Source organism: Lynx rufus, unplaced genomic scaffold, assembly GCF_022079265.1.
Source record: "Lynx rufus isolate CCGP_SWC_20201006 ecotype Redwood Valley unplaced genomic scaffold, mLynRuf1.p SCAF_5, whole genome shotgun sequence".
Classification (NCBI taxonomy): Eukaryota; Metazoa; Chordata; class Mammalia; order Carnivora; family Felidae; genus Lynx; species Lynx rufus.
Genome location: NW_025814867.1, coordinates 35091939 through 35118502, shown reverse-complemented (window position 1 = coordinate 35118502; position 26564 = coordinate 35091939). Strand labels below are relative to the sequence as shown.

Sequence of the window (26564 nt, the reverse complement as noted above, 5' to 3'; positions counted from 1 at the left end):
GGAAATGGAGGGCAGACAGAAGAGCCTCATATTCCATGGGCACTCTGAGAGGGAGGGAGGATGGTTACACTTCACGAGGCCACCACTGTGCTCCCTGAAGTCTGCCACTCTACTCGGGATAACCAGAATTCCGGGATCTGTTCTCCCTGCTCCAGGCTTCCTTGATCCAGGCATTTAGTGGCCTTTGAAATTGATGGGTGCTTCTGGCCAGCAACACACAGAGCAGAGCAATAAATAGGCAGTCTCAAGTTCACTGGGACCAGGAGAGCTAAGAGCAATCTGGCTTAGGAAACAAACCAAAAGGCAGAACTTGATGGAGAAAATAAGGAAAAGCGTGCCAAGGTGGCCTCAAAACTTCAACAGCTTCATGTTTTCCAAATCATGTCTTCCAGACTGAGCTTGGAGGCCAAGTTCAATCACAATAAGCTCTTTGTAAAAGCGTGCAGATCCATTTGATTGAGATCCTGTTTTTTGTTTTTTGTTTTCAACCGGCTTATCACCCCTCTGGCTTCCTTTCCTTGTTTACTTGATTCCTCACAGCATTTGCAACACTTGCTCCTGATGTTTCTTAAAAGATTTTTGCTTTTCAAAGCCTTGTTTCCCAAGGTGCTTTGCAGCACAACCAAAGAAAGAAGAAAACGGACAGAAGGGTCCATGAAGCGGGGAAGGGTTGGACTGTGCCCATGTATGCAGGGATACTGGACTTCCCTGAGCAGAAGTGGGGGGTGCCGGGGGGACGAGACAGTAGGAGAAGCCGGCCAAGCCTGAGCATTACCTAATGCTTCTCCCACTTGTTTGGACAGGTGTAGTTTTGTTTTAAATGTGTATGGTAATTCTTAATAAAATGCTGATAAATGTGCAAGGCATTCTCTGTGGTAATAATGAAGTCTTTACACTTTGGAATGCCATTAAGTCTTACTTCATGGTTTGTGAGGCTGCTAGCATTTTAAGTAGCATTAACATTTTATAGAAGCCCAGTCCTGCTGGGGGACACGGCCAGCTCTAGAGGGGGTGAATCTCTGTCATCCCCCAGAGTGACCTGGTTTGGGGTCGCATTCACAGAGGTGGAGCTACCGAGTGGTACTCTCCCTAGTTCTGGCCGGCTTAGGGCTCCCCGAACCTCACTGTCAGTCACCCATACAGTGCCACAGAAAAAGTACAGGCAGGCCTGCTCCAGATCCCAATCCTGCCATTTCCTGGTAGTGTAACCACAGCAAAGTGATAGGACTTTTCCGGATCTCCATTCCTATTCCAGTTATTATGCCTAGGTACCAGAGCACCCCAGACTCAATGATACAAATTGACCATTTTGTTACACTCACAAATTTGGTGGGTCAGGAATTTGGACACAGCACAATGGGGATGATTTGTCTTTGCCCCATGATATTTGGGGACTCCTCCGGGAAGACCTCAAAGACTGGGACCGACTAGAGAGCTGGGATCAGGAGACATCTGGAGACTTCTTCACTCACACATCTGGCAGTTAGTGCTGGGTATTGGCAGGGATGCTGACCGTAACATTTACACGTGGCTTTATCACTTCATCGTGGAGTCTCTCTGCGTAGGCTAGTTTGGGCTTCACAGCCTGGCAGTTGGGTTCCAAAATGAAGCGTCCTCAGATCATAAGGTAGACATGCATGGCATTTCTATGACCTAGCCTCAGAAGTCACATAGTATCACTTCTACCCCTGGGTAAAACATGCACAAGTGTGCACCCAGGTCCAAGGGGGAGGGGCACAGACTTTCATTGGAGGAGCGACTGGGTTCCAGAAGGGCACGCGTGCACTGGGAGATAATATTGTGATCATCTTCCAAAAAGACAACCTGCCACCATTCCCTCCTCTGCTTCTGCACCAGACAAGAGGATGGAGGGAGTGACAATCGCTGAGCACCAGCTAAGTGCCGCGAACTATTCATGTTATCAAATTCTCATTCGTTTATTTAAATAACTCTGGATTTAGGAAAATAGAAGGGATTGTGATTATGTCACATATTCTCATGGAGGTGGCACAGGCACGGGATCGCAAGTCCCACCAAGCAAGCAAGTTTAGAGTTTTTGTTCATCTCACATCTACTAATATCCTGTTAGCCGAAAGGAGTCTCATGACCAAGCCCAAAGTCAAGGGGTGGGGAAGTACATTCTGCCTTTGTGAGGCTATGGCGGGGTGTGTATAATACTATAATGACAGAGTGAGGAATTAGGACCAATAATTCAATCTACCATACCCATTTTCTAGAATGAAGAAAATTGGATAAGGATATTGTGGCATTACAGCTAGTGTTTAACAATATAATCTGGGATGCAAAATACCCATATAAAGTAGTAGGTTATCAAATTGCTAATAAAAGAATAATTCAACATGACTAGGTAGCATTTATCCCAGGTATTCAAGGACAATATACCATAAAGATATCTATTAATACATCGCATTACTAAGACAATATATTTTTATGGAACCTAAATCATCATCTCAATACACACTTAAAAGTCATTCAATAAAATCCAACACCTACTTAGGGATTTTTTTTAAGCTCTTAGTAAATTAGAACTATAAGGATACTTTTCTAGCATGACATGTAATGGCATAACACTTCAGAAGCATTCCCACAGAAGCAAGGAAATAGGAAAGAATGCCTCCTCACCACCATTATTTTCTAATGGCATCAGTCAAAAATAAGAAATATAGACAGGAGACTTGGTTTTCATTATTTGCAGGTGGTATTACTGTATCCCTAGAAAATCCAGGAGAAGCATTTGAAAACCCATCAGAACTAATACGTTCAGTAAGGTAGTCCAGATTAAAAATAAACAAACCAAAATACAGAGTTTCCTACATATCAGTGGCAATACTAGGTCATGAAATGTTTATAACTATACAAAACATGTAATATGTAACATATATAAAAACATCTATAACCTATATGTTATATAAAATATCAGGAAAAAAAATCATTCACTGGATAAACCACCAAGGACACATGTCCCCAGGGCCAACCTGAACTAGAAATGTGAAGGGCATGGGCGGGAGCAGCCCCGCCTCTCTCCTAAGAGACTTCACTTTATGCAAATATGACCAGGTCCTCAAGGGAATGGTCATTTATTGATTGGCTTTCCAGGGAAAGCATCCGTGGCTATTTTTCTTTACTTAACTTGAGAGAAGTAGCCCCAGGTTCACCTGGAAGACTAACCAAGTGCTCAGAAAGCTCTATCAGGCGTTAAAATGTAATTTCTAAAAAGTGATTAAATGATCAGGATACTGACTCTGGACAGCCCTATGGAACACAAAGTCTACGTAAGAAGATCAATAATGTCTTGTGAGTCAAATACAAAATGAGTGGTGGCAGAGACAGAGTATTTAAAAAAGGACATGGGGGGCGCCTGGGTGGCGCAGTCGGTTAAGCGTCCGACTTCAGCCAGGTCACGATCTCGCGGTCCGGGAGTTCGAGCCCCGCGTCGGGCTCTGGGCTGATGGCTCAGAGCCTGGAGCCTGCTTCCGATTCTGTGTCTCCCTCTCTCTCTGCCCCTCCCCCGTTCATGCTCTGTCTCTCTCTGTCCCAAAAATAAATAAACGTTGAAAAAAAAAATTAAAAAAATTAAAAATAAAAAAGGACATGGGACAGTCCCTTAAGTATTTAAAGAAAAAAGTCAATTTGAGTTCCTACCGTATATATTTAGCATTCTTAAAAAGCTAAAAATAAACCTCAGAAGAGGAGAATTCCCCATCGATGGATATTTCCTGTGACCTACAGCTCCCTCCTTGCACTACACAAGCAAGTGGATTTTTGAGCTGCAAATAAAAATCAGAGTAAACCTAAATGCTGCCTTTATCCTTCTGCTGTAAATTAAAAAATTAAACAGGGACCTAGCCAGTCTATGACAGGTCCACCCAGCAGCCTATGCTGGACAGACAGACCTTTCTGGAGGCAGGAAACCAGTCAGAGAAAAGTAACAGATCTATGAAAAGGAACTGTGTTTCTTAAGATGGTACCAGCCTGTGGATTCTGGCCAAGGGGCCCTCCACTTAAGAAGATAAAATTATTGAATCTCTGGTTCTCCATGAGATTCAAGAGAAAAATGTGGTCACAGCAGAAAATCAACCTGTAGGGAAAAGGAGCAGTCTGAGGACAGTGAATGGCGTTTGGGGTGCCAAATTAGAGCTCAGTGTAGACGAGGCAGCAGGGAGGTGATCTCTGGAGACGAAACAGAGAACCAGAACAGTCGGAGGAATTCTTCCAGAACTCAAGAAAAAGATAAAGACGTGAAAATTCCAAGACACAGTAAAGAATTAATGCCAGCAAGTAGAGCAGAGGCACAGTGCCAGAGGAAGGACAGAAGCGTCCCTGAGTTGAGTTGAGGCTTTAGTTCATGTGGACGTGGGGGGTTGGAGCTGGTTGAGGATCCACACCAAATTCCCAGCAGCCACACTGGAGTTGGACGAGAGGTACAGGACGTGGAGGAGAATCCTCTCTATGAGGTGCCGGCGGACCCAACAGGGAAACATTTCATACACTTGTTAAAAAGACTTCATACACAAAAAGACAAAGGAGGAATGAGTATGAACAGGTGGTCCACAACAGGAGAGACACACATGTCTAATAAGGAATAAAAATCACACGAGAAATAATCTTAAAAGCAAATGGTAAACCACAAAAAGTTCCTGCAGATTGGCAAAGCTGTTTTTAAATGAGTAAGCCCAGCACTAGCCAGTATGGGGTGAGATGGGTTCTCTCATACCATGCTGGTGGCTGTCTCCTCTTGTTCAGGATTTCGGAAAAGCAGTTTAGCAAGAGGTAGCGAAAGCTCCCAAAATCTTCAAGCCACTAGTTTTCCTTTCTAATAATTTATCTTAAAAATGTATCTGTGGGGCGCCTGGGTGGCTCAGTCAGTTGAGCGTCTGACTTCAGCTCAGGTCATGATCTCTCAGTTCATGGGTTCGAGCCCCACATCGGGCTCTGTGCTGACAGCTCAGAGCTTGGAGCCTGCTTCGGATTCTGTGTCTCCCTCTCTCTTAGCCCCTCCCCCACTCACACTCTGTCTCTCTCTCTCAAAAATAAACATTTAAAAAAAAATTTTCTAATGTATCTAAAAGTTGCAACCAAGATCTACAAAGATGGTCACAATATATTGATTCAGGTACAAATAGATACATGATTAATCCTATTATTATACAGCCATTAAAAATGGTGTTTTTAAGAGTGCTAATGGCCAAGGAAAATGCTTATGATATAATCTAAGTAAAGAAGACACAAACATTTATATTATATGAAGAAAAACAGAAGAAAAAGACAACCAAAATATAAACAATATTAACCTCTTGGATACATTTGGTTGATTTCTGATTCTTTACACTTTTCAATGTATTGAAATACATCTACAGAGTACATTCATGTTAAACTTATTTTCTAGATTTTTAAACATACAGGTTTAAAGTTAAGTTGCTATAAGGCTTATGGTAACTTTGTTCCATCCCTTCCTTCCCCTCATTCCTGGTTCCCCGGAGCAGTCACATTTGACTTTTTTAGCTATTTTCCCTATTGTTTGTCTCCCTATATCTACATAATAAGCTTATACTGTGTTTCTTGATTTTTCGGATTTAGACATTATCTGTCGGCTTCCATGAAGACTTAGCTCTTTCACACCTCTGCCCTCACACTCACACTTCACCTCTACCACATGCTCCCAAATTGATGAGCTCACAACTCTGGGTTAAAGTAATATTGTTCCCATTTACGTCTGTAAATGGCATCAACTAAGCCATGCAGTACAACTAGGATTGCATTGCCTGTCGTATAAACCTTGGCTCTTCCTAGAGTTAATAATTATTTATGTGTTTCCTTACGTTCCTTATGCCTATCACTAACTAATTCAGTCCCAAATTTTCCAAAAGATCGTCAAAACTCGGCTTAGTATATAAATAGACTCATACCCTTCCTAGAGGCCTTCAGCTCCCGCGTGGATGGCTGGCTCTCTGTGCCATCATCCGGCATTTCCCTTCACTGTTTCCCCGGCGATTCCCTTTGCCTGTCTCCTGGTTTGGAACCCTTGTTTCTTGGTTTACTCTTGTTGGGGTGGAGTGCATCCTCCAGCGTCTTTCTGAGAAAGGATCTACAGGAGATCAATTTTCTGAGACCTTGCATACATATGAACACAGCTTTATTCTATACTCCAGTTCACAGGCCAGTAAACGACAGCCCATGGGCCAACTCTGAGCCCAGTCTGTTTTCCTTCTTTCTGTCAGCTAGAATGGTTTGTTTTTGTTGTTGTTGTTGTTTTCTTACATTTTTAAAGGGTTGTTTAACAACAACAGCAAAGGACTATGCAACAAAGATTGTGTGTGGCTGACCAAATCTAAACTATTTGCTATCTGTCCCTGAACAGGAAAGGTTTGCTGACCCCTATTCTAATTGTTTGGTTGTTTGGCTGAATATAGAATTCCAGGTTGGAAGTAATTTTCCTTTCCTGTGATGAAGGCTTTGCTCCCCTGTCTTCTGGATCCCAGAATCACTGTTGAGAAATCCAGTTCTATCCTGGGTCCCAGTCCTGTGTGTTCAACCTCTGGTTTTCTCTTTGGAAACGTTTGGAATCTTCTCCTTAAACCTGATGGTCTGAAGTTTTACAATGGCTTGTCAGCGTGTCAGCATGTGCACTTCCTTTCCTTCAGCGTGTTCAGGGCTCAGAGGGTCTTCAGTTCTGAGAACTATGTCCTTCTAGTCTGGGAAAATATTTGTATTATTTCTTTGGTGTTAGCCTCCCTCCGTCCGCTCTCAGGAATTTCTGTCACTTAGATGTTGGGCCTCCTGGGTCAGCCCTCTAATTTTGCCTTGTTGGCATATAATTTCCTCACACTGATCTTCTGATTCTTCCACTCACTGACTTTACTGCTGCTGTCATCCACCAGAATGTAAGTTCCACGAGGACAGGAATTGATCTGCTCCGTCACCATTGTATTTCCCCGGCACCTAGCACAGTACCTGGCATGGAACGGGCAGTTGGTGAATACTGTTCAATTCTAAAAGTTTCCTCCTGTTTTCTGATTGCCCCTTGTAAAGCATCCCACTCTTGTTTCATGGACGGGCCATCATCTCTTCTCCTCCTGACAGTATTATTTGGAGATTTTTGAAATTTCCTTTTGCTCTGTCCATCAGTTGCCTTTGTGTCCCCAAGTTCCTTTTCTCCCGGTGGTTGTTTTGGTCTCCGTCTTGCACGGTCAGCACCTTTCTAAAACCTGTCTCTCCTTGGGCTATCCACTCATATTTGCAGATCAGGCCCTAAATGCTGGCTGGAAGCTCTGAGGATATGAGTGCAGCTGGCAGGCCCCGTGGCCGTACGATCAGGCCCTGGGTACAAGACCCCTAGGTGTGAGGACCTGTAGGAGTCTTCAGACACCCTCCTAGGTGGGACTGTTCCCCAGAGAGACATCTCCTGTCTGGTGTTCTAGGAGCCAAACTATAGCCTCCTGTCTTTTTTTTTTTTTTTTTAATATATATATGTGAAATTTATTGACAAATTGGTTTCCATACAACACCCAGTGCTCATCCCAAAAGGTGCCCTCCTCAATACCCATCACCCACCCTCCCCTCCCTCCCACCCCCCATCAACCCTCAGTTTGTTCTCAGTTTTTAACAGTCTCTTATGCTTTGGCTCTCTCCCACTCTAACCTCTTTTTTTTTTTCCTTCCCCTCCCCCATGCGTTCCTGTTGAGTTTCTCAGGATCCACATAAGGGTGAAACCATATGGTATCTGTCTTTCTCTGTATGTATAGCCTCCTGTCTTAAGGATGGTACTTCCTCCTCTCTCCTGTGCCTGTGTCTGGGAGGCCGGGGTCTCTCTGGCCCAACCTCAGCAGAAGGCAGACATCCGGCCTTCTGCCGGGATGGGAGAATAGGCAGGTGATCGGATCTAAGGGCTCCTTAGGCAAACTCTGAACTGGTCCTCCTGTGTTCAGGCACTCTGGCACCCCCTTCTCCAGTTCCTGAGCCCCTCCGAGCTTCTGCCACACGGGGCACCTTGCCTCCTACCTCCTTAGCCTCCTGCAGACTCTGCTTGCTCTGTTACCATTGTACATCAGCCCTCCAGCTTCTACACTTTTGTCGACCTTTCCCATGCACTGTTGTCTCCTTTCCCACTCTGTTGGCCCTCGTGACGTCATACGTGTTTTATTCCTTCATTGCCACTTTGTTAGGACAGAAGTGGAGATAAAGGATTCTGTCCACCATGTTAAGTTCACAGCCATGTCTTGCTGTGGTAAACCCAAGGAAAGGACAGTATAGCTTCCTTACTAAGAGATGTGCTAGTCCTGTTACCCAGAATTAAAGGTCAGGTTCACATCCTTAGAGAATGATCAGTCTCGTGGAAAAGACAAATAGGTCTTACTCTACAAAGGCTATAATGGAGGTGTGTCTGGACAGCAGTGGGGTTGCCAGAGAAGCGACTGTATCTTCCCTAGGGGGAAAGAGGGTCACGTGAGGGGCAACACTGGGATTATGGGATTGTGGGAAAGGGAAGAGTCCTGAGCTCATAACCATTTGGAGGGCAAGAAGGAGTTTTAGCCTACATTGTTATTTTTATTGACTCTCCTCTCCTGGGTGCTATAACACAGCATTGCTTTCCCACTGTACCACCTGCCCCATCAAGTTGAGCTAAACCATCAAAGGTGACACCAGAGTACCCAAGATCCTAGCAGAGTTGCTCGGAGGGCCGCCTGGTGCCCCACACTGTTTCCTCCAGTAAAACAGACTAACGTGAAGGTTAAATGTATGCAAATTTCCCAAGCGAGCTGGCACTCAACAGAAGTTAGCTTCCACTTTTTTTAAACCAGCACCCACTTTGTTTTAAGTAGGAAAGAAAAAGAACTAACATGCTCTGTGTAGCACATGGAACTCAGATACGCAGGAATAGAAGTTCCTTTGCTTTCCAGAACACTCACCTTGCCCTTAAGTCACCACTTCCATGAAGGGTGAAAACATTTGCCACGTCAAGGTAAATGTCTTCTAATCTTAAATTTATTCTGTTACAGGTCAATTTTTAATCAAGTTAGTCTTTTGCTGCCTACTTTCCCAAGAGTGAATTAAGCATCGTAGGTAGCTTTATCATCCTGGCATCTGAAAAGGGGCATCTGGCCCTGAATGCCCTCCAGCCTAGAGGGGTGCCCTTGACCTCTATCCTCTCTGCCTCCACTTCTGAAGTCTCCTCAGCTTCCCTTGGCTAAGGCACTACCACTGCTGTCTGGGCCCGTGCCTGGGCCCTCCCTGTTACTAACAACGCCATGGTCCTTGGCCTTGGGCTGCACGCCATGTATGCCCTACCCACCCCCCAGAAGTATCCCCGCTGACTTCTCATTCTCAGCCCCTTTCACTCCTCCTCTCAAAGAGCCTGGGGAACTTTTATGGATCTCTGCCATGCCCTGCAGAAGCTGAGGGGGACTTGGAAAGCAGAGGAGGGGATATTTCCTAAAGACTGGCAGTTCCACTATACTGAGGCCATGCCACTATACTGGCGCAGAGCACGATGGTTTCCCCCTACAAGTCCATGTGGGAAGCAAAATGCCCACCCGCCTGCTTTACAGTCTCCCAAACTAACTAGGCTCCTTAACTCTGCCCTCCCCCACCCAACACACAGAAGGCTCTGTCTCTGAGGGGTAAGAGGGTGCAGGGAGCAGGCCTCGACTTCGGTCTAAACTCTTGGTCACCACACACCTTTTCTACCAGGTTCTTCCCTATGCCTGCTGCTCATTCCACCCCCGACCCCACCCTCAGCCCAGAAGGGACTTTTCCTTTCCATTTTCATATTCTCTTCTTCTTACCACTCTACAGATTTTAGTAAAACTGTGTGCTCTGACTGCCCAGACTCTGGTGTTTTTTGTTTTTTTTTTAGGGTAACTTTTAAAACGTAGATAAATCTTTCTCAACAAAGACCGATTCTTACAAAATGAAAGCTTTAACCTTCACACAAGTGTTCCTCTGAAATGAGTCTTAGGATCCCGTTCCAGAAGTCAAAAGATGAACATCCTCTCCTTACTCTCAGCTGGGTCTGCCATTCCCCGGGAAACAACGGATGCCTCAGCCTCCAGGAAGGAGGGGCCCGGGGCAACCAGGTTTAACAGAGCTGGAAAATTGCATCCAAGAACTCTCAACTTCCAGGGGGTGGTCAGGCTGTCCTCTTTGGATCAATTCTCCCAGCAAAACAAAAATAAACGGTGGGTAGAGCATTTTTCAAACTTCATTGTTAAAGCCAAAAAGCAGGGATGTCTCAGAGCAGCTGAGAGAACACCTGTAGCCAGGGAGGTAAAGCGGGCTATTAGAACATCAGAGCCACTCGTGCCCTGTGGGCACTTGCCAATACTGCTCACTTAAGCTTTGAATCAGTGGCCATATAAGCCGAGAAGGAAAGAATTCAAAGGCTGGAGCCCTCCCAAGCTGAGGAGCCTTATACTAACTTCTTCCACATTAAGCTGGACCCCCAAGGAGCTACACCTTCAAGGCCAAGGTGAACTAGATCTTAACCCACCTTCTTCCCCTAATCCTAGAGGACTTCAGAGAAACCCTGATACTAAGGCAAGCAGAAGAAGAAAAAGGCAAGGATAAAATATCACTAGGAAGAAATTGCCACACATCAACCTTTGATCAGATTTGCAGCCCTTTGCCTGAAATAGTCAAAGAAGCTTCAGTCGACAACTTCATTTAAGGTCATCCATGACTTTAATAACTCTAGCGACCTGGGAAACACAAACATGAAGCCTGTCTGGAGGAAGGCATATCTATCTTATGCCTGGGAGACACCCCTGACAAATGATTAGTCCAGGGCATTGACCGGCAAGCAGTCAAAAACAGCATCCAAAATTCACACCATCATTTCAAGAGTTGCAGAAAAAACATTTGATAAAATTCATTTATGACCAAAGCTCGTTTTAATTTTTTTTCATGTTTATTTTTGAGAGAGAGAGAGAGTCAGAGTACGAGCAGGGAGGTGCAGAGAGAGAGAGGGAGACACAGAATCCGAAGCAGGCTCCAGGCTCTGAGCTGTCAGCACAGAGCCGGACACGGGGCTCGAACTCACAAACCACAAGATCATGACCTAAGCTGAAGTTGGACACTTAACCTGCTCGACTAAGCCACCCAGGCGCCCCTGACAAAAACTCTTAAGCTAGGAATAGCTGGGAATGTCTGTTAAAGTAACATACACGTTATTTGTCAGGATAGGCCAGGGTCATTTCAAGAATTTACATTAGATAACGTTTCCCTCTCATAAATCCCATGTAGATCCTGAAGAGCTACAGAGCGGTTCCCTGCCCAGCTGTGTCTCAGGGGTCCCAGTAGGCCCCACCCATGGCTTTGCCTCCTTTGTTATGGCTTTCAGATCCACTATGAGAGAGTTGGAGAGTCTACAAGAGTTTTTGTGGCCGAGTCTAGATGGGGCGTACATCACTTCCACCCACACCCCACTGACTATAACTCAGTGAGATCACATAAACCCGGCCTAATTTCAAGAAGAACAGATATATTAGCTTCCTATGTGCCCAGAAAGAAGGGGGAGGGGGTGGCGGGGAAGAGTTTTAATGAACACGTGGCATTATCTCTGCTACAACCTAAAAAGGATATCTATAGAAAACTTGCAGCAGACATCATATGTAATACTGAAAGTCAAAAGTTTGCCTCTGATATCGGCAAAAAGGCAAGGAGGCCCGCTAATACCACCTGTATTTGGCATCCATCATGCTAGCGGTCTTCAACGGCGTGAGAAAAACAAATAAAAGGTGGAGGGATTGGAAATACAACAAATTTGTCCATATTTTCAGATGGTATATTTTGGACATAGAAGATTCAAAAGACTATACAGAAAAATTATTTGAATTAATAAAGTTTAGCAAGGTTACTGGATATGCATCCAAGATGCCTAAATCAATTCTATTTCTATAGATTGGCAACAAATGGAATAAAAAGTATTTTCTAAATGCCATTTATAGTGGCATCCAAAAAATCAAGTGTCTAGGAATAAACCTTATAAAAGATGTTTAAGTGCTCTACAAGAAAAACCGTAAAACTTTATTTAGGTATATTTAAGGGGATCCAAATAAAAGGAAAGATATATAATGCTTGTGGATCAGCAGGCTAAAAAATTGTAAAGACATGAATTCTCCCAAAATTGAATTATAAATTCAGTTCAGTTCCTATCAAAATTTCAGCAGGGTTTTTTGGGGTGGGGCAGGGACAAGAGAAGGTGTTTCATCTGTGGAACTTGACAAGCTCATTCTAAAATTTATACGGAAAATACAGGAGCGCCTGGGTGGCTCAGTCAGTTGAGCGTCTGACTTCGGCTCAGGTCATGATCTCACGGTTCATGAGTTTGATCTCCGCGTCAGGCTCTGTGCTGACAGCTCAGAGCCTGCATCCTGCTTCAGATTCTGTGTCTCCCTCTGTCTCTGCCCCTCCCCTGCGCGCGCGCTCTCTCTCTCTCTTAAAAATAAACATTAAAATTTTTTAAATAAAATAAAATTAATATGGAAAATACAGAAAGTCACGAATTGCCAAGACATTCTTGAAGAACAGATGGGAAGAAGAACCAGGTATCAAGATGTATAATAAAGCTATATTCGGCAAAGCAGTGTGATGTTGTACGGGGACAGGAAATAGAGCAATGGAACAGAGGAGAAGAGAAGCACACCCTTGCACAGGTGGACACTTGGCATTCGATGTGGGTGGTGACACATAGCAGCAGAGTGGACGGGGTCTTCTTGGTAAACATTGCTAGAATAATTGACTACCCAAACGAAAAATAACTGAATAGGATTCACATCATGCACCAAGACCCAAATGTGAAAAAACAAAACTGTAAACCTTTTATGAGATAATACAGGAAAATGTCTTCATAACACAAAATTCACTAGCCATAAAGGAACAAGCTAGTAACCCAACTACGTTAAAATTAAGAACTTTTTCTCTTTTTTTTTCTATTTTGAAAGGATTCCATAAAAAAGAATAGTAAGACAAGCCATAAAACAAGAGGGTATTTATGACTCCTATAACCAACCCCAAAAGGCTAGTGTTTGGAATATATAAAGAACTCCACAAATCAATGATAAAATCAGCAGACAACCCAAAATATGGCCAAAAGATTTGAACAGACACTTCACAAAAATTTAAGCTTGAATGTTTAATAATATATATGAATAAATGTTCGGCCTCATTGGTAAGCAGGAAAATGAACATTGAAAGGACAGAGATAGGACCACATCCATCAGATTGGGAAAATCCTGACAACGACCTCGTGTGGTATTACATGGAACTCTTGCACGGCTGGTGGAGGGTCAGTAGCTACAGCCGCTTTGGAAAACCTTCCGACATTATCTAGCAACACCGCAGATATGCTTACACCCACCGTATGACTCAGCGGGTCCGCTGTTAGGTGTGTGTCCTAAGAACGTGTGCCCGTGTGCGGAGGGAGCCTTGTGGAAGAATGTCCTGAGGCAGTGTGGTTTGTAATCATCCAAAGCCAGACTCACACCAAGTCCATCAAAGTAAAAGAGATCAATTATTTAGTATATAATCTTGTAATGGAAGGTTATGTGGCAGTAAACCTGGTTGGATTACAGGAATGTTATTTACATAAAGCGTAAAAGGCTTAACCAAAGTATATATTCATGTGATTCCCTTTATAAAAGTTTCAGAAGCTAAATGAAGCCATGTTTTTTTAAGGCTGCATAACTACATGGTAAAGCTATAAAGGAAAGAAAATTAATAGTGTAACAGTAGGAAGGGTGATTAAATTCTGTCACGGTGGGGCTTGCAGTAGGGAACATGTGGAACGCCAGAAGTGCTGTATCTTCACCTAGGTGATGATGAAAGCAGGATATACTTTACAACTCTGTCAAGCCATATGTGTTTCATGTTCTTTTATATGCATGTTATGTTTCATAATACAGTTTTTAAAAATATATCACATACTAAGACAAAATACCATCCCACTGCAGAAGCATTACCTAATGTCTAGCCTTACCACAAGACCCTGCCAAACAGGTGTGGTCCCATTTTACATCCAGGAAAACTGAAGTTCAAATGACTAAGTATTTTATTCTCCCATAGGCTGGTAATTGCCCAGGGTGCACTACTAAGTGATGGACGCCAGAGCCCCCACCCCAGGCTCTTTGAGTCCCGTCCATACTCTTTCCATGCTGGATCTCTGCAGCCTCCACAGTCTCCCTGTGGCTGCAAACTTAAAGTGTTCCTTTCTCCAGTCCCACAACCCACGTCTTTCCCAAAGTAGACCCACCATTTCCCATCTACTTCCCACCTCCCCCCTACCCGTCAGTGCCCGATTCCATCCTGTCATCTTTGATCCACGAGACTCCCAATGGTGGCTAAAAAACTACACATAACTATTGCCCCATACATGATTAGAGGATATTAGCGCCTCTGTTGAGTCCTCCATAGGAGGAAGTCGTGATGTTCCTTCAACATATTCTGACCCTAACTGTCCACACTGCCATCTGGAAGCCTTGTCTGGCCACACCCTCACAGCCTTGCTCTCAGGAGAAATATTACTCTGGGCTGTAGACGACTCTAGAGAAGCACATGGCCCCTGAGGCAGCCTTTATCCTTGCCTGAGGGGGCTGCCCCACAGGGGAGAATGCCAAAGTCTGCTCCCACTCAGGGGCAGGGTACTTTTGTACCCGCCTGATTTCAGGCCACTGGGTAGTCAGTGTTGGCACACACAACATCACTGTTCTCCCTTGCCTAGGAACGTACAAGGTGATCGGGGGCATCATCTCTCCTGTCAACGACAACTACAGAAAGAAAGACCTCGTGGCTGCCCACCACCGGGTGGCCATGGCCCGGCTGGCCCTGCAGACATCCGACTGGATCCGGGTGGACCCCTGGGAGAGTGAGCAGGCGCAGTGGATGGAGACGGTGAAGGTGCTGAGGTAAGAGTGAGCATGCTTTTGTGTGATGACCAGAGGCCACGGGACCTATCTGCAGAGCCCAGTGGCCGAAAGGCAGGGACCAAGGCTCAAGTGGGGCTTCAGCCAGGCTTTCTCAGCCAAAATCCCGGCCGTGCTTCTTTGCAGAGGGAGAGAGACAAACAGACACACTCAAAGAGGTCCCGAGTGGAAAAATCACAACCCACCACCCTTCCGGACACACTTTCTGGAAACGCCCGATCTTGTTTCAGACGGCTGTATCCTCGGGCTCCAGGGCCGCCACCGAATAGATGTGTGACGAGGCACTTGAGTTCTCTGAAACACATCTCTCGCTTGCAAAATGGGGACCATAAAAACCTAATAGGATGTTTTAAATGTAAGAACTTCTGACACAGAACCCCGTAAGAATATTCAGTAAGTGGGACCCTTTATCATTGTCACCATTGACTAGGTTGAAAATTACATCTACGCAATAAGCCCTCTCTTCTAATTGTACAAATCCAGGTTCTATAAATCCAGACTTTTATGTAAAATTGAAAAAAAGAAGCTATAAATCTAGAAGGAGTTGCTCAGGATTTTTTTTTTTTTTTTCTTTTTGGAACTACTTTTAGCACTTAGCCTAAGTAATTTGCTATTTAAAGGCCCGGAGAGTCTTGTGTGTTCGGACAGTGGGTCACTGACTTGTGTCTGGGAAGCATTCCTGGGAGTTTGGTAGAGGAACCAGAAGACCCACCCGGCCTGGCTGTCAGAGGGGATGGTGAGGGGGGCCCTGCCTGTCACTAATGACAGCCAGCCTGGCTGGAAGGGATTGCAGACTGTGTGGGCTGTGTCTTTTATCTGTTTGCAAACACTAGGATTTGTCAGGGAATAGGAAGCACAAGGGAGAAGGTCAAATAACTGGTGGGTCTTTTCATCCTAAATCTGTTCAGCTTTTCATTTCTTACTCATCTTCAAAGTTACTTGGTTGAAAACTGTTTACCCTTTCCTTTTTTAGTAAAGGTAAACATTTTGTTCATTTAGTTACACATGCCGGTTCTGATCGTTTGCCTTTCACTTGGGAAAGAACCAGCTAGAAGCATTCAGCAATTCAGAGCTACTTCAGAACCTGCTGGCAAATTAAAAGAAGAGCAAATGTGAAATAACTGTTAGGATACCTGCTCTTTTTTTAACATTAAAAAAAAAACAACAAATTTACACCTGAATCATCCCTTCAGAACAAGCAATCTAGCCAGCCCTCATATATCTAGGATAGCAGAGGAGAATGCAAACAGTACATAATCCAGCACGCCATTTAGCTTTAACATGTCGTCGGAAACAAAGACCCTTTCCTCCTGCACCCTGGGAGAGGCAGTGTGGCCTAGGGCCCAGATTGTGGAGCCCAATTTACTAGCTCAGTGACTTGATGTGAGTGAGTTAGCCTCTCTGAACCTCAGTTCCTCACCTAATAAAACGGGGATGATACCACCCACTTCTCTGGGGTACTGTGTGAATTAAATGGGATGATGTGGGCAAAATACCTGGTTTATGGTAGGTGCTGAAGAATGCTAGCTACCTTCCCTGCATCCCTAACACGGGCTCATAATTTATCATCCAAACAGATAAGCCATTCCTGGGTAAATAGGAACAGACCACAGAACTACATAATATTTTCACTGCTTCTGCTGCAAAATGCAGGCGTGTGCTGAGATGTTACTGAACGCATTCTTTTTCTTTTTTTACTCTATCCTTTAGTTCAGTGCTTCTCGGCCCTGGCTGCACACTGAATCATCGAGGGAGCTTTCAAAAGCACTGAAGCCTGAGTCTTATCCCGGAGACTAGGATGTCACTGGTCTGGGGTGGGGCATCAGAATTTTAAGAGCTCCCTGGTGATTCTAGTGTGTGGCCAGGATTGAGGCCACCGCCCTCAGTCACAAAGTACGTGAATCAGGTTTATGATTAGGACCAAGATCCATCCAAACCAGTGGACCCTGGCTGCAGGAATCGCCTGGGAAGCTTTTTAAAATGTTCTTTCCCCACCCCCTACCCCACCTCAGAGATTATGACTTGTGCGTAGGGTCTTGGCATGGGTATTTTGTAAAACGTCCCCAAATGATTTATTTTGTGCAGCCAAGGTTAAAAATCTGTTGATATAAAGAGACAATAGTTTTATCAGAGAGCTGATTACATTTTTTTTCAATTTTTGGGGTGAGCTTCATTAGAAGACGTTATTGCTAATGCTTTCCTAAAATTACCAAACGTGTTTTTTTTAAGATTGAAAATCTGGTGTTTTTAAACTGAGGTGATTTCAAAAGCATGGTAGAAACCCACCCCACCCTTTGCTCCGTATCTTTCTGATGGAATCAACAGTGAATTTACAACATAGTGACAAATAGTGTCACTATGACAAATGTCACTATGAAGTAAATTCACGGTAGAGTTCATTGAGGATTCTTTTTCTCCCTATCAGGTTGCTTGTTTTCATTCTAATTTTTTGTTTAATCTAGGCCAGTTTTTATGCTTTTAGGGCATTTGATAACTTAGTTCGCTCACCATCTCCCCATGTCGAAGGTCCTTAGTCACAATGCCATTTGATGTGGTCCATCATCAATCATCACTACCGTCATCTCATGTACCCCTTTGCAAGCGTGATCTTATGTTGTCCTCATTTTACAGATAAACTGAGGTTCAGAGAGGCTAGGTTAATCAACATCGCAAAACAAATAAGCGAGTAGTGGAGCCTAGTCTGACTCTGAAGCCATGCTTACGGTTATCTTCAAACCAGTGACCTACAGGTCAGGGCACGGTGTGGCGAACTTTGTTCCTGCCACCATGACCCAATGACCTTCTGACCAGACATCCCTGGAAACCTGTGGGGCCGCGGAGGACACAAAGAACCTGCTCCCAGGGTCAGCCCGCAGGCTCAGGGCTGGGCACACCGGGACACCACTCAGGCAGACAACCAGAGGAAGCAATGGCCACCGCCCTACAAAGGCAGAGTGGAGGTCTGTGAGGTAGCGACATTTGACACTGAAAATAATGATTGACGCATCAGAGTTCAGAGATCCAGCTAATATTCAAAGTCGCGTCAACTTGAACTAGGAGCTTCAAGGTAAGTAAAATAAAATGACCATCACCACCTTTACTGATCACTTACTGCGCTCCAGGCTTTTTCAGGTATGTCCTATCTAGTCCCCTCAGCAACTCTGAGGAGTAGGTGGGTGTGGTCCCATTTTACAGATGAGGAAATGGAGGCTTTGAAAGGGTCAATAACATAGGCAGGGCCCTAGAGTTAGAAAGTAGAGGTGCGACTCACACCTACTTCAGTCTGCTCCAAGATTCCAGACTTACTCAGGAGCGAATCCTCAGACATGAAGCTTACCAAAACCAAAGCAGACAATGATGGAAACACAGAGTGCAGCTAGGCCCTAAGAAGGCTCGACTGAGTGTCTGAGATATCAGGAAGGACTTTGGGCCAGAATCAAATGTATTTATTCGTCCACTCCTTCCATCCGTTCCTGAATTCAGCTGACTTTAGGTAAGCAGTTACTGAACTAAGAATATTAAGGTGACTTAAATGAGCTCACTATTCACACACTGACAGTAATGATAATAAGAACAGCTAATGTTGATTGGACACTTTCTGTGGATGGGCCAGTGCTTAGCTCCTCCCTTAATCCTCAGCATGGCCCACAGGGGTGGGTGTGGTCATCATCCCCCATTCTACAGATGACAAAACCGGAGGCAGATTGCTTAAGGAACCCACCAAGATTCACAGCCACTAGTTGGAAGCAGAATTCCAACCAAGCAGTCTAATTCTAAAGTTTAACCTTTATACTATGCCTTCCCCCAGCGATATTCAGCAGTGAGCCACCTGCCCAGCATTTGGCAGGGTAGAGGCACTTTCTCTCTCATGGTCCTGTGGTACTTGGCAGAAAAGAGGTCGGCATTAACTTCCATCATGACTAATACACAGATGAGGTCAGTGAGGCTCTGAGAGTGTCAGTGACTCACTCAAGGTCACACAGGCGAGAAAACCGAAACTCGAACCCACCCGGGCTGCATAGCACCTGTTTTTTCCACCAGGCACTGCTGTCTCCCAAACGCAGCCCTCCTAAATGTATACTACAGTAGGTAGAAGGTGGAAGATTGCATTGATACAAGACGTGGTGACAACCTGTGTTTGATCAGGTATCTCTTGATTTGCACATTGATTTGCTAAAAGAACCAGGCATGCCAAGATGGTGTACGTCTAATCAGATCTGAAATGCTAACATGTAATGAGAGTTGCTGTGTCCTGCTCACTGTTCAGAGCACTTTGCACTCCTTTCATCTTTGTGACCACCCATGAGAGGCACACACGATTATCACAGGTTATCCCTCATTACACAGGTGCTGAACCATCCACACGGAGACCTAGAGACACATGCCCAGGGTCGCCCAGCTGGCCTCTGGGGGAGCTGAGCTGGGGCCCAGGCAGTCTGGCTCTAAGCCAGACTCTTAGTCCTCACCCCCGTGGAGTTCTGAAATACTAATGAAATTGTTTATTTTGAACTCAGGTCTGTCTGCTTCTAAGAGCCCATATCCTTCATCCCTTCTCAACTGTTTGTTTGTTTTTTTTCTAAGTGAGGTATTGAAGACAATGTTAAAAAAAGTAGAAATATGCTCATCCCCACACCCTGCCCCTTTCACCAGGGCTCACAAGAAGGCAATCCATGGTCAAGAGGTCCCAATCACACATGCTTTGTGTCCCAGCACCTGGCACAGGCCTGGCACATGGTAGGCCCTCCACCAACACCTGGGGAACGAGCTACCTGCCTAAAATGGACAAAAGCAGGTTGAGACTTAAAAACTGAGACCCCTGGGTGGCTTTGCGGGATGGATACATCCTGAGCCCGTGTGTTTGCAATGCAGGCATCATCACAGTGAACTGCTCAGATCTCTGCCCCAGACGGAAGGCCCGGACCATGGCAGGGCTCACTCCTTGGCCCCGACAGGTGGGTGCACCTTGTCCGTCGGAGGGAGAGACGTCAGGGATCCGTGCGAGAGCCAATTCCTAGGCACAGCTAAGGATTTTGAGGCTTCCCTGGTTGGGGGTGACACTTCCCCAGATTGAAGGGTCAAATTAAACAATCGGCCACCACCCCTTGTAAATCGTTACACTAATTTAAGATTTTCTGCCTCAAAGGAGTTTACTTACCCTCGTGACTCGTGCTCATGACATGGATTATAGTCAGGGCTACACAGGGATAAACTAGTGAGTGATGCTGGGTTCTTTTAAAAGCCTTAGCCTGAGTACAGACTGTGCTATTATAACCCTTACGCTTGTAGCCACATTCCTCACTGGCTTCCTCAAAAGAGGAAACCTGTTTCTAAGGGGATTTTTTTTTTTTGGAGCCCACTTTCATCGTACTTTTCGCGTGTTGCCGGACAGCCGCAGTCACACCTGCTGCGCAACACGTGCGTGTACATGTGTACCCACAACAGAGGTACACCGCTGCCCACACCTACAGCAGAGATAGTGCCAACCGTGCTTGTAAGGACGGTAAATATGCAGCTGTCGCTAGTTCCAGAGGAAGATTCGCAACCAACGTAACCAAAACAAACAGGGTGGTCCTGTGTCATGTGGGCTCACGGATCAGCGTGGTGAGAAAGGAATGAGGTCAGTCTCTCCTTACATACCCTCACCCTGTCCCTCTGGTGGGATATGCTGAGAGCCAGAGAAGGCTAGGCAGGCCCCCAAGCTCTGCCTGTGTGTTGCCGGCCCCCTCCGGTGACAGCCTGCCAGGGCCCACCCCACTTGCTGGTGGCCTCAGGGGCCAGGGGCCAGGAGACCACACGTCTCCCCAGACTGCCAGCTGCACCAACGGGCACTCCTCAGGCACCAGCTCACCTGAATGGCCTACCTGCACTTAGAATATTCGAGAACGGTCCTGCAAGGGCCCTCCCCCCGCACCAGCCAGGAGCCTCATAGCCACGCTTGGTGGCCAATGGTGTGGAAACACCACCTGCCACAACCTCAGCACATTCCAGCTTCCTCTAATGGGTCCCTGTGGATTCCAGCCGCACTGACTGACCAGGAAACCAGGAAGGCGGTAATATCTAACATCTAGAGTAGTTTGAAAATAAAGCCAAAAGACAGGCAAGAGAAGACCACGTCACTGAGCAGGAATAGAACTGTACCGTCAGACAGCCCGCAGGTCTCCCACGTGCGTCCTCCCGGCATCAAGTGCTGTCAAAAGTCCACGTGGATTGTCCTTTCAGTTTGTAACCCTGGGTTTCTACTGTGTTGTCAACTCCTGGTGTTTGATGGAACCTTGTCAGCTGTGATTCCAAAGGACCTTCCCTCTCTAATGGCAGTCCTGGTACCCTGGGTCAAGTTTATTCGCCCCTCGTGCGAATAAACGGGAGCACCCAGTGATGGAAGGGCAGGATGTGACACTGGTCACACTGGGCTGAAACCCCAGCAGGCCCATCTGGGGGGTTTCCTAACAAGGGTCTCCCAGCCGTGGGAGGTGGGATGCTAGTTCCAGATCAGAAGGGCTTGGGAGCGTCACAGTCAAACCAACCTAAAATGGCTTCTTTGCTGCAGGATTTTTCAGCAGCCCTGTGCTGTGACCCTGTGCATTGTGACTCTACCAGAAAGGGAACTAGCTTGCTGCCATCATCACTAATCATGGAACCCTTTCTAACACATACTGATAATTTCTCAGAACTAGTGCCCCCCGCCCCCAAACACAGATTAGGAAACACTCTTTTAAAAGGACTCAAAAATGCCAGGGGGCCCTAAAAATATCATGCAGCAGGCCCCAAACACTGGTCAAAGGACCACTCACAGCAGAATCACCTGTGAGGCTTATCATGCTTCCCAGGCCACACCCCAGACCTCCTGAGTGGAAATGGGGCCCGGGAACCTGGATGTCTAACAGGCAGTCTGGGATTTGCTTTACAGCTCATTTGGGGAACTGTGCACTAGAGGAGGAATCTAAGGAGGAGTTACAGCATCTTTGCAATATTCATTGTATTCTTCTGGTCTGTCTGCCTCACTTCCCCCCTGTCCCCCAGTCATGAGCACAGGCGTGTTCATTCTCAGCCTTCTTTCTGAATCATCTCTGGCTCAGCAGCTACTCTCACCAGGGTTCAAGAACACTGTCTGAGCACCTCCCCAGACCAGGCTCCAGACTCAGGAGGAGAACAAAGATAGCCCTCCACCCCAACCTTTGACCTAAGCTAGAGACAGGCTGTGAATGGTAGTCCAGATGTGGATTAGGAAGGCTGCCTGGAGGAGGAGACACTTCCACCAAGACTCATGGGATCAGTAGGTTATCTGGGGTTGGGGCATTTCCGGCAGAGAGGCAGCGGAGCAGGGCACAAAGGAAGGAAACAGCATGGGTGCTGGGCAGCCCTTGCTCTTAGAGAATGCCGGAGAGTCCAGTGACAGGCAGGGAGCCTCCAGTGATGTGGGAGAGATGCCACACTGAGGCTTCCAGCCTCTCACCCTTCATCTCCCTGCACAGGCTTCCGGAATCCCTGTCTCAGCTCTTTGCCTGGACTGCCCCTCCTCCCCGTCCCCTTCTTGGCTCCCCCTTCTAAAAACCTATCTGTCCTGTTAGGCCCAGGTTGGACCCGTCTTCCCTGTGAAACAAGTCCCAGCGGCTTTCACAGAGATGAGCTCACTCTCTCCCTCCCTCCACCAAAGCTCACCCACATTCTTTTCAGATTTATTTTTCTAGGGGCTACTCTGCTTGGCCCTGGAATCCTGGGAGTTTGTTCTTTACCCCTTTCTTGCTCTTCAAACCCTAACTCCCGTTCATCTTGCTCTCTTCTAAAGTAACTGTTAAAAAGAAAGTTTATGTTGAATGAGAAGTGGGCTTTGTAATTTACCAAAATGTATCAGGGGCTTTAAAAACGTTCATGTCCTTTACTTGATATATTCCCCTTCTAGGAATCAGACTGTGGAAATAATTAAAAATTGGGACAAAGATTTATGTAGAAGGATGTTTATCACAGCCATTTTTATAATGGCAGAAAATAAAAGCAACCTCCCCATTTAAATATAAGGGAACATTTAAGTAAATTATTCTGTATCCATAGGATGAATAATTGACACAAAATGTTTCTGGAGAAAGACTTATGAGGTAAGCGGAAAAAAATCAGGATACAATACTGTATATATAATCTCAAGTATATAAAAACATGTAAATATACTTACACATCTATTTGCATGTCTAAATCAATAGAAAAACTGAAAAACTACACTCAAATATTGACGGCTTTGAAGAAAGCAGAATTGTTTTCTACCTTGAATATGTGTTTTTCATACATTTTATAATTGACACAGATTTCACGTTTGTGATCAGAGGTCGGGGCGGGGCGGGGAACTAGAGCAGTTACAAAAAGGAAGGAGGTGGAGTTCTTCCTCAGCATACATTGGGCTTCTGATGAGGTGGCTTGTAGATTACTAGTGGCAGAGCTCTAAAGGACCGTTCTGTGTGCTGTGTATTTTATTGTGTGTTCTCCTCTGGGACTGCAGACTGTGGGCTGAGCTCAGCATTCTCTGGCTGCCAGAGCCCTGCTCGTGTGATTTGCAGCCCTCCGTGGACTGACCCTGCCGTGCCGAGTTCCAGACGGCCTGGCTGTGACACTTTGGGACAGATGATGCCTCGGTCCTCTAACAGCCCAACAGTGTCAGTCTCTTGTGAAGGTGGTCCCTGCGCTCGGCTGATGGGGCTGAGCACAGCTCAGCAACCTTCAGAGAGGATTCCCTTTCCACGCAACCACGGCAGGCCCCTCATCTGACTCCATTCTGCACTGATTGTTCCACGGTGGCTTTGTCTGGTTAATTGGGGTGCTGCCCTTTAATACCTGGCTTCAGCTCTGGTGTCCTGTGTCCCCATAAGTCCCACACTCCTGAGTGTGGCTGCACTCACTCCACCCCTCAATTTCCAGAGCCTCCACAGGACGTCAGCCCCATTTTACAGCTGAGGAAACAGGCCCATCTGCTGTAATTCTCCCAGGGTTCCGGCAGATCTGAAACCGGAAACCAGGGCTGACTGACCTCAGGGCTGCTGTTCTTGACATTAAGAATTAAGGCAGCTGGACATTCAAAGAAAATGGTCCCGGTGGCACTTCCCTCACTTTTCATGTAAACCTCTGCTTCATCTGCTTCTCGAAGCCAGTGGCTATTCCAAAGAGCACATTGCCCCAAAAAGCCCACGGACATCCGATTTAGGTCACTGTTTCGTGCTTGAGACGAATCAAACCGGCAGCCTTTTTTCAACACCTCAGACTTACGAACCTTGGACTTGGACAGCCAGTCATTAGATCTGAAGAGCTCATAGCAGTGATGTAAATGGATTTGAAAGAGATGTGATGGTCTCTTTGAGGACTGCCCAGAGTTGGAGTCCAAGGCACGTGTTGCCAGAAGAAGCAATCACCCCACAGACATGCCTTTGATTTGGGGGAAAGGGAGGTGTGGGCATGTGTCCCCTGTCGGCAGGAGCACACAGTGAATTGTACTCCTGTCATTGTTCATAAATCAGACGGTATCTAATATCTAAGCCAATAGGTAGAAATTACCGCCACAAAAATCCACTGGGGGGGGGGGTGGGCATCAGGGTGGCTCAGTCGGTTGAGCATCCAGTTTGGCTCAGGTCATGATCTCGCCCCGCGAGAGTTCGAACCCCGAGTCGGGCTCCGTGCTGACAGCTCATAGCCTGGAGTCTGCTTCAGATTCTGTGTCTCCCTGTCTCTCTGCCCTACCCCTGCTTGTGCTGTGTCTGTCTCTTTCAAAAATGAATAAACATAAAAAAAAAATCCACTGCGGAGAGAGGGGGTGTCTTCTTGTGCTTTGGCCTGTGGAATGGGGGGAAAGTGTGCTCCAGGCCTCAGGAGACCCTACAACTAAATGCCCATCATTCCACCTCCCCCGGAGGAAGAGCACATACAAAAATCACCCAGGTGTTTAAAAGGTCAGGGCTGCTCTCGTTATATTAGAACGGCTGAATAAATAAACTGGAGTAGAACCTCCCAGATGCAGAATAGTCTAAGTCCACATACGTTGTGAGCAATGGGGCCAGCTCAGATTAGTCAAAAGTGTGGGTTACTGAGTAATTTCTAAACACAGTTTTAGTGACTTTAAAAATACTCCCTAAGTGTTGAATGGATGTGTCAATGAATGGATTAGCAGATAAGCAGGTGGATGGACGGAGGAATGGCAGTTAACAGCCATCACACGTACTCGGTTACAGCATTTTATATTTATAAACTCATTCAATTCTAAAATAACCCTAGGAGAAAAGTACTGTTAACATCTCCATTTTAAAGTTGAGGTCACACAGCTGTTGAATGGCAGAGCCAAGACTTGAATCTAAGGTGCCTGGTTTTAGAGTCCTAGTTCTTAACCATGGAGAATTTATCAATGTATGCATCAATAAATGTTTGAGTATCATTTCATTATACCAATATTATGCTGCTAGAGTGTTTGAAAACTGCTTCTGTAATTATATCTACTACTTCCAAAGGAGTGAATAAGTCCAGTGCCCACTATTTCATGGATGGGGAAAGTGAGGCCCAGAAAAGGATCCATCCAGCCCAACTAAAGCTAGAAATCAGACCTCTCCGTGATACTTCCAGTTTCTCACTTTCCGTTCCACAGCTGGTCTAGTGCTCCTTTGTAAACTCCTCTCTCTGATCCTACGTCCAGATTCCTTCCAAAGTTCCACAGTAGAGGAGCCTCAACAGACCATTTACATCAGGTGTTTCCCCAGCAGGTGGGATCCCTGAACCCCTCCCAACTGAGGTTTCACGGTGACCGAGAGATGCCAACACTCTAGAACACAGCTTTTGCCATTTACTGGAGCTAGAATCAGCTTCCGGAAGGACCAGAGAACCTACTGGTTGCTTCAAGCGTGGACTTGATTTTTCTCCCTTTCCAAATTAGCCCTTTGGAAAGGGACACGAATTTCAACAGTGCCTGGAAAAATCAAGGAAGGGCTTCTTGGTTCTGATGCATGTACAATTTTCGCCAGCAGGAGGCGGCAGAGCCCAGCAGTTATAAATGCCCCACCTGGAGGCTGGCTGTGGGGTTTGAATCCTGACTCTGCCGCCTAAATGAGTGACCTCAGGCAAGTCGGTCGCCTCTCTATGCCCGTTTCCCTCCCGCAGAATGGGCACAATAATAATGCCTACCCATGAAATTGTTCAGAGAATCAAATGAGGTTAAATACATCAAGGGCTTAGTGATAGTGCTCATATGAGCACCAATGTTAGGTTTTCTTTTATCATTAAAACCATCGTTGTTAGAACAAATGCCAGAGGATTATCCACATTGATTAGTTGTTCTAGAGCTTTGTTGTATTGAAAACAGATGAAAAGGTCACTAGCTTTTGGTTATCCAAATAACCTTTATGATGAGATTTTACTTACAAAGGTATCAAGGCGTTAGGGCTGAAAAAGATTTTGAGAAAGGCAGTGACTTGCCTGAAGCCCACAGCTTGTTAGGACTAGAGATTTTACAATCTTACCTTCTATCAGAAGGTGGGGTTCACAGCCGCCTTTGGACTACTGCCATGGGGTCCAGCAACCGCCAACAGACTTTTGGTAGAATACTGGGGGGGGAAAAATAAGTTGTTCTGATTTCTTGGCACTTTGCCACTATTAAACAAAAGATTG

At 45.8% G+C, this 26564-nt stretch overlaps 1 protein-coding gene across 2 annotated transcripts in view; it reads left to right on the top strand.

Annotated features, from left to right (window-relative positions):
* NMNAT3 (nicotinamide nucleotide adenylyltransferase 3) overlaps nt 1–26564 on the top strand; it is a 114294-nt gene that overhangs the window by 86400 nt on the left and 1330 nt on the right. The window contains exons 3-4 of one of the 2 annotated variants that reach the window (XM_047098920.1): nt 14735–14918; nt 19806–19888. In XM_047098920.1, coding sequence (XP_046954876.1) covers nt 14735–14918; nt 19806–19888 — 267 coding nt within the window. The remainder of the gene's footprint in view (nt 1–14734; nt 14919–19805; nt 19889–26564) is intronic. The other variant, XM_047098921.1, reaches the window with a different exon arrangement.